Genomic DNA, 8147 nt, shown 5'->3' with positions numbered 1-8147 from the left:
GACCTTGACCTTCATTCAAGGTCACAGGGGTCAAATAGACTAAAATCTTTTAACGACTTCTTCTCAAGAACCAGAAGGCCCAGGGTACTGATATTGGACCTGCAGCATACTGGGATGAAGGGCTACCAAGTTTGTTCAAATGAATGACATTGACCTTCGATCAAGGTCACAGAGGTCGAATTGGCTAAAATCTTGAGAAAAAAATGTGAATAACTAAGAGGCCTAGAAACCTGATATTGGGCCCCTGACATGCTGGAATGAAGGGCGACCATATTTGTTTTTAAAAAAATGGCTTTGATCTTCATTCAAGATCACAGGGGTCAAAATGGCTAAAATCTTTAAATGACTATGTTGTTTTGTGACAATAGTCAGATGACCGTTAAGGCCTATGGACCTCTTGCTTTTCTTTAGTGTTCATTGTTTCAAAGATGGAACACTTCTATAGATCATATGGCTTCAGCAGAAATATACTGAACGATCCAGAGAACACACACTGCATCGCTCCACTGGATTTCACGTTCTCATCGATTTTAGAGATGTGAAATCAGGTACCTATTTTTCATCAGGTGATTTTGTTCATGCAATATATGCTGTAAATGCCATTATTGTAAAAAAAAAATCAATAAATTAAGAATGAATAAAAAATAAGCCATGACGTGGCGTCAAGAGTCGAGGACTGAGACAACGACGTAACGTCCATACACGTAACACTAAACTACCCTCATACCCTCAAGGTCCCATAATATAAATGTGTAATATATAAAACTGAAATATGATATGACCCAGTAATTGTCGGCAAACGTTTTATCTAATGATGATACTATCAATGTGTGTTAATGATACCATGAAGTATAAGTACTGTATTTACATAATATGGCGTCTGTTCATTTTAGATGTTGACGTTACGGTCGACATAGCACTGTCGCCTGTTACACTATATGTAATATATATATCTAAACAGAGCGAGGAAAAATGTAAATCCATATACACGTGCATTGTAATATGCTATCGGCAGCTGGTGGGGCAACATATGGTTATACGTCGAGTGTTGGATAGATGTATGTAGCTTTACCTTGTTGTTGTACCCGTGGAAATACAAATGTGCTTCACATGGATCAAGTCTTCCGCTACAAATGGAATTACGAAAGAGTGTTACACAATTTTTATAAATTTTGATTTATAAGGTAAGTATTATACAGAACAGTACATTTTAAATAAGATTTACAGCAAAACAAAAGTTTTCTGTTTTAGTTTCAGAATCGATTTCTTTAGTATTCGTTCATTTCGAAAGATGTGGAAACAAATGAACAACTCACTTTGAACAATAATTTCAACCGATCTAAAAATGATAAAATCTAGAAAAACTGTTTACGTCTGTAAATATACATGTTCTAGTATACACCCCTTCTCATACATGTATATCCGGTAGCTATAATTACTCCAATTCTCTACCTGTTCTTAAGAGCGCCCCCCCATCCCCCCCACACACACTCCTCGATTTTGCTGTTCACCTAATACTTGTCGAACGCCCCTCCCCCTAATGCCCAACATCTCTATATACCCCCACCCCCATTCCCGTCCCCCATATTTACTCCCCTCCCCAATATCACTTCTTTCTATATACCATACCCAAATACCCGGCTCTGTACACTTGGTGTATATAAACTCGCCGGGAATACACATAAAGATTTAAATATCTTAAGTCTGTGCACTCTTCCGTATCTTATTTACATTAGATCCATAGAATTCTTACACATGTTGGTTTTCCTTATGAAAGGGGACCATTCAGTTAGGGAATAATAGATTCTAGTTTTGATTTTAGTAAGTAAAAGTACAGGCATACGTGCACATAGTTCTATTGAATGATGTACCCGTGTGCCTTCAATTACATGTTTACAAACGTGTCAGTAAAGCAACGACGACATATGGAGACATACAGCTACAATACCATGAAAACTGCAAAGCACATGTTTAATACAGGTTTGTGTATTTCACTTACATACTAGCAATACCCTTATCATCTATGTGTTGTATTTGATTCCAATTTTGATCAATATCTTTGATCAGCTACCTTGTAGTTTAATATTTTTGGTTTAATGTGTGTTGCCATGACCTTTGCCCTTTGAAATTTGCGTTGACCTCCCATGCATCCTGATTATCTTTGGTTTAAGGTGTCTGCCTTTGACCTTTGCGCTTTGACCTTTGCGTTGACATCCCATGCACCCTGCTGGAGAAGGATCGGATTGTCACTACAGACCAGAGTCCCCCTAAAACTCCGAAGTTCCTGTCAAAAATCACCGTCATCGCACGGCTATGGGCCATTCTAACTTTGGGTGGTAAGTATCGGCTGTCAGAAAATACTGGTCAGTAAAACGTATCAAAGCTTAAAGATGTTTGAAGATGATCCGTTTTTCACTTTCTAGTAGTTCATAGTCAAAAATGTATACTTAACAATATTGAATTTCTACCAACTGTTGTTCTGATGTCGTGGAGTACGATATCATTAGAACGTGCTATAATTACGTCACAGTACAATGTAGGTTATATATGCATTGTGTTTGTCATTGTTTAGCACACAGTAAATTGTTGTTCTATTACTGCTTTACCCTTCCCTGAAGAAAGGGCATTAAAATTGTACTTACAAGCGGTCCTGATTGCATGGTTAAAATTGGAGACTTTATTTTTGGACATTGTCTTTTCTTTTCTCTGTAATGTTTACCTGTAATTATAGTTTTGTTTAACCTATATCCCGTTATAATGACTATTCATAATTGGTTCTGTTCGTGTATTCTTTTCTGTTCACTAGTATTGTTGTATAGCATTTTCTGTAAAATTCACACCGACCATTTCTATTCAAACGAATGTGAATCGAGATGAATTTATATGAATCTGCCTTATCTTTCCCCAAAGTTATGTGGACGTCTGGCGTATACACGATCCAGAATCCCCCGGATGTAGACCCGGAACTCTACATCGGCTGGTATCTCATGTAAGTTACAATTAATGGCATTTTATGATTATAATATAGGGATTCATTAGCCTTGTGAATGCATACCTCTGAGAAACAAAGGCAAGGTACAGTAAGCAACACACGTCTCCTGCCGTCAATTATATTTTCTTATCTATGGCAAGTTACTATCAAAGCTTAGTAATGCTATTATTGTATGAAGTTTGAACATATTCTGTTGATGTGTTCTCAAGTTATCGTCCGAAACTGATTTTTTTTAAACAATCTGTTTTTAGTAACAATGACCTTTGTAGTTGACCTTTTGACATCAAATTCAATCCCAAATTCTTTTTTCTCATATGCTATCATTGTATGAAGTTTGAACAAACTCCGTTGATGTTTTCTCAAGTTATCGTCTGGAAACTAATATTCTGTGAAACAATCTATTTTAGACTATAAATATTAATTAAGTTTACTAATTCTCTAAAGTAATCCGAAACTTTTTATTGAAGTGATAGAATAGGTCTCCTAACTAGGAAAACACTAATTTCATAAAAGTGTATATTTTACAATAAAATTGTTTCAATAAAAATGAAAATGATTTTCTTATTAGTGTTATTTCGGAATGAAGAAGGCCCTATAGTGGCTGAATATATATTCCATAGAAATGATTTTGATTTTACTCTGAATTGATTTTGGCCTTTTATTTCGGATTATTAATATACTAGCTTTATACCGTTTTTACCTCATTCTGATTTTAATATTAAAAACACGCATAGCTAATTGTCGATAGGATTTTTGTGCTTCAGTATAATATTCATGCCATCGTTTATACAGTGCACGTTGACATTACTTTATTCCATGTGATATATAAAGATTACCAATGCAGGTTGACATTCAAGTAAATAATAACACGAACGTTAAATGGTACAATTAATGATATTTAGCTGACGAAATTAACTAGTGTGGTCAATGACAATATCAAAGTGCCAGTTAAGATCACTAATCACTGTTCAGCATTAGGGGTTGTTAGAAAGGAGACATACTGTCACATATAATCGTTTAATTCAGCGAGGAGAAAAACTGTCGGTATCATCTTTGATACTTATTAGCGGGAAGAAATTTTCGCGCATTTGTCCAACTCAAACAGCAATAAGCTATACAGGCCATCTTACTAGATCATTTCTTCTATTTTATTCGCGGGTAAATTAATATTTGACCCCACAAATAAAAGCAACCGTACAGTATGTTGTCAAGACCAAACTGGGTTCTAAATCTGGACCTCTGGACACCAATGAGTTACGTAGTCGCAGTCGACCGACTAGATCCATGCAGGGCACATCCATACTGGGATGTAGTTAGAACACTGCCTTTCCTTCAAACCACTGGTGCTAAATAAGTGTATATTGTTGGTATCTTTGTTTTATTTTCAGAGCTGCAAGTGTGGTAGTTACCTTCCTTGAACTGACGTGGATCATCAACAAGTCAGCATGTTGCAAGTATGTATGTCAATGAGAGCTTTACTTTTTACAATTTATATTCATCATATTTTATTTTATCATGCAGATCTATTTACCCTGTATCTTATTTTGCATTATTTATAATCTGCCCTGCCCTGTTGGGCTATTTGATGGAATTAATTATTACGCAACTGAAAAGGCTAACATGCGGCACTTCCAATGACCTGATATTGCAACCAATCAAAAGCAATTCATTTGCCTAAACTTATAATAAATACCATATAATGTCTTAGTTCAATTGCTGGCTTATCCAAGTACATGTCATGAGTTCATTGAGGTCAATTTTCATTTCAAAACATGTGCTAAATAGCTCGGCAGCATTTAATTATAATACAATTTGTATATATTTCATTACACTGTAACCTATGTCAATGCGATCCCATAGCAGTCCTCGCTACTAGCGATAACTCCGTCCGGATTTGGGGCTTGACGGCCATTGCAATGTATGTCAAAATAAAGCTACGTTTTCCGATTTTTTTTGGAATGGTTTGATGAGTTTGAAGCCGTACTAACAGCCAGGTGAATCACCTCATGCTTCAGTTCCACAAAACCAAATTCTTAATCAGATGAAAGACGTTAGAACCATGATTAAATGAGAGGTGTATTGTACACATGTATGGCTGATATTGTAGGAGGGAGGGCTGCTGTTGCCACTGCTGGGCTGTTGTTATGTGGATTGACAACTGGAAGAAAGGCGTACTTTATCTACTCATGTCCGCCCCAGTATTTATGGAGGGGATGAGGAATATTCTCGGAATTATCAGCGGTAAGAGGAAATAATAAAGTTTGTTCGGTAATTTCTTTTAAATACAACGAAGCTTCTGTTCAATGATTGTATTTTTACATTGATTGAATACTTACTTCACTGTATCTGTTTTTAAAAAATGATGTTCACTATTATCGATAGCCTCCAGTTAAAAACATTCTGAAACACTCAATTGTCATCTGTGAGTGTTTAAACTCTCAATATATTGTCAATACGACGTGTCGTCGTTTCAAGCCACTTAGCTCCATTTCTGCAATAGGTCTGTAGAATCTACTCGCATTAGAATCTTTTAGAACATTTGGTTTCGGTAACCACTGAATTCCTAGCGTGATGTGATTGTCTTTTCCTAAATCCAGATTCCTGGTATGCTCTTTAGTGGTCGTCAATTTCTCCAGAATGTGTTGGTTGCATTAAAATAGCTATCAATTGTTGACAATTGTAGCATTAATGTCTTATTCTTGGTAAAACTCCATTGATTTATTTTTCCCATATTATTAGGTACTTAATCCACATAAAACGATAAGTTATTTCTAAAATAGTATAAACTATCTATATAAACTTCTTGGCTGTTCATAAGTATTTCCTTTGGCAGGTGAGACGGTAATAACTGTTACATATGATAAAAACTAGTGGTACATTGTATACCTAACGTGAGTTTTCTTGATTTCAGGTTTTCTCCTAGTGGTGTGTGGTGTGCTCTATATCCTGAAGACTTTTAAGGATGGGGTCGTCTACACTGTGACAGAAACTCGTTATGTGAAAACCTACACACCAAACGTAAACATGATTGTGCATGAGATTGCCACACAAACTGATGATGATAAATACTACGACGAGATCACGACCAACAGAAGACGATGACGTCAGTGATTGTATAACAAAACATACTACGTCATATGAATATGTGTTTATTGAGTATGCTTTATCATATGTGCATTACTTACACTTGTGACAGAGTCTGCTCTATACCGTGAACAGATAGTTGCTAAGCAAATTGAAAGGAGCCGGTCGTGCGACTAGAACGTTTTCTGCTTTGTTTTATATGGGTATTATTCATGTAAGCGAACTATCATGAACTATTATGAGTTTGCGAAAACTGAATCCTTTTAGGGATGTTATGTACAACAATCTGTTGTTTTGAAATGAATTCTTACTTTTGAAATAACAAGTCAATTGCTCGTTGAACAGTAATTTGACGGGCGAAGCCGCGAACTAGTAATGTACAAGTTAAGTTTAAATCACGTGATTGGTCTGCAGCTGGCAGAAAACCAGACAGTTTCGAGTGGATGTTTACACGTTTTATGTTAAATCAAATTATTGTGATATTAATGTGGTTAACACCTGACTAGAATAAATTAAAATTCTTTGTTATCTATTCATCAAGATATTTAACATTTTTTAACTTGCTGGAAAAGAAAAAATGTTGAACTTGTATTTTCCTACAAAGCCGTCATATTATAGATGCTTGTCGTTTGCCCGGTATGAATTTTCCTGGGCTGTCCGCGTTTCACATGTCTTGATGAGAAGGACGAGCAAACAGTAAAGTATGACATCACCCTCAAGGTTGACATGAGGAGTAATTGTTGATTGATGTCCAGGGTAAATATATCAATGTTTTGCATGTCTATGGATTATTACCCTGGTGCAGTTGAACAAATCTTGATACATTGTGCGCTTGGAAATTTTCAAGAGAAAGATTGCAGTTCGTGTGGTCAAGATGCTTCTGTATGCCGAATCCAGAAAAAAACAACCACTAGTGGACGATTGTGTGGCATTGATCCTCGGAAAGACTAATGGAAGATTAATACTGACTACATAATAAAACCATAAAATTAAGTATCATCTGCTTACATTATGATTCCATGGAATAAATCCAAAGATTCCGTATCTATGTATCTGGAATAGACCTACAAATAATGTTGTATTCCTAAGTGTACTCTTCTTAATGTATCACGATGGAAAATACATGGAAATTCTGCACAACTTCCCATCGAAATAGAACCCTGGAAGATTCTGTTTGAATCTCTTTCCATCGAAATAGAGCCCTGGAAGTTTCTGTCGGAATATCTTTCTATCGAAATAGAACACTGGAAGATTCTGTTTGAATCTCTTTCCATCGAAATAGAACCCTAGAAGATTCTGCCTGAATCTCTTTCCATCGAAATAGAACCCTGGAAGATTCTGTCTGCATCTCTTTCCATCGAAATAGAACCCTGGAAGATTCTGTCTGCATCTCTTTCCATCGAAATAAAACCCTGGAAGATTCCGTATGCATCTCTTTCCATCGAATAGAACCCTGGAACATTCTGTCTGCATCTCTTTATATCGAATAGAACACTGGAAGATTATATCTGCATCTATTTGTATCGAATAGAAAACTTGAAGATTCTGTCTTCATCTCTTTGTTACAAATAGAACACAGGAAGATTCTCTACAACGGTTAGATAGATAGACTAACGAAAGATTCTATATTTAGATGTTTATGATAATCGCTATTTAAACTGAAACATAGTCTCCATAGTGGTTTGGTAAGTATAAGATATAGACGATTATATAACACAACCTGTAGAGTTTGTAACATTTCGATAACTACAGAGCAATCCATAATAAACATAGCGCAGACTAATGGACAGTCTAATTTCCAATTGTGGACAAGTTGATTTCGTTAGAAGTAAACATTGGAATGACATGAATTGTCACTACGGTGACCGAAATAGAACAATCGAAATGCAACACAACTACAGACTCAAAAGTCCCAACGATATCACTCGAGATATTAAATATTAAAAATAAAATATAATTTCATTGAATCACAGATCGGCCGCTTCAGTCAGTCAATGTACATTGTATTTGAACGAATATTGCTACTATTTTGCTCAAACAACTTATCTGTCGGCAATATTTTTCTCATGAT

At 35.8% G+C, this 8147-nt stretch overlaps 1 protein-coding gene across 2 annotated transcripts; it reads left to right on the top strand.

Moving 5' to 3' along the window:
- The first annotated feature begins 980 nt into the window (after nt 1-980).
- Nucleotides 981-6604, top strand: LOC138317359 (uncharacterized). 2 transcript variants are annotated; one of them, XM_069258969.1, is made up of 6 exons: nt 981-1184; nt 2172-2336; nt 2911-2989; nt 4381-4446; nt 5100-5233; nt 5904-6604. In XM_069258969.1, the coding sequence occupies exons 3-6, from the start codon at nt 2913-2915 to the stop codon at nt 6092-6094; spliced, it is 468 nt and encodes a 155-aa protein (XP_069115070.1). In that variant the 5' UTR covers nt 981-1184; nt 2172-2336; nt 2911-2912; the 3' UTR covers nt 6095-6604. The 2 variants fall into 2 exon arrangements, with proteins under 2 accessions (XP_069115070.1, XP_069115071.1); XM_069258970.1 differs by lacking the exon at nt 981-1184 and adding an exon at nt 1809-1980.
- The last annotated feature ends 1543 nt before the right edge of the window (nt 6605-8147 follow it).

The sequence above is a fragment of the Argopecten irradians genome, chromosome 3 (genome assembly GCF_041381155.1).
Source record: "Argopecten irradians isolate NY chromosome 3, Ai_NY, whole genome shotgun sequence".
Lineage (NCBI taxonomy): Eukaryota > Metazoa > Mollusca > Bivalvia > Pectinida > Pectinidae > Argopecten > Argopecten irradians.
This window is presented reverse-complemented; position numbering and strand designations above follow the sequence as displayed.

What these genes read in the sequence shown, in the direction of transcription:
- LOC138317359 (XM_069258969.1), top strand. Translation starts at nt 2,913, where the DNA reads ATGTGGACGTCTGGCGTATACACGATCCAGAATCCCCCGGATGTAGAC. An exon ending in TACATCGGCTGGTATCTCAT is followed by an intron (nt 2,990 to 4,380) that starts GTAAGTTACAAT and finishes TTTTATTTTCAG; the next exon opens with AGCTGCAAGTGTGGTAGTTA. An exon ending in TATTCTCGGAATTATCAGCG is followed by an intron (nt 5,234 to 5,903) that starts GTAAGAGGAAAT and finishes TCTTGATTTCAG; the next exon opens with GTTTTCTCCTAGTGGTGTGT.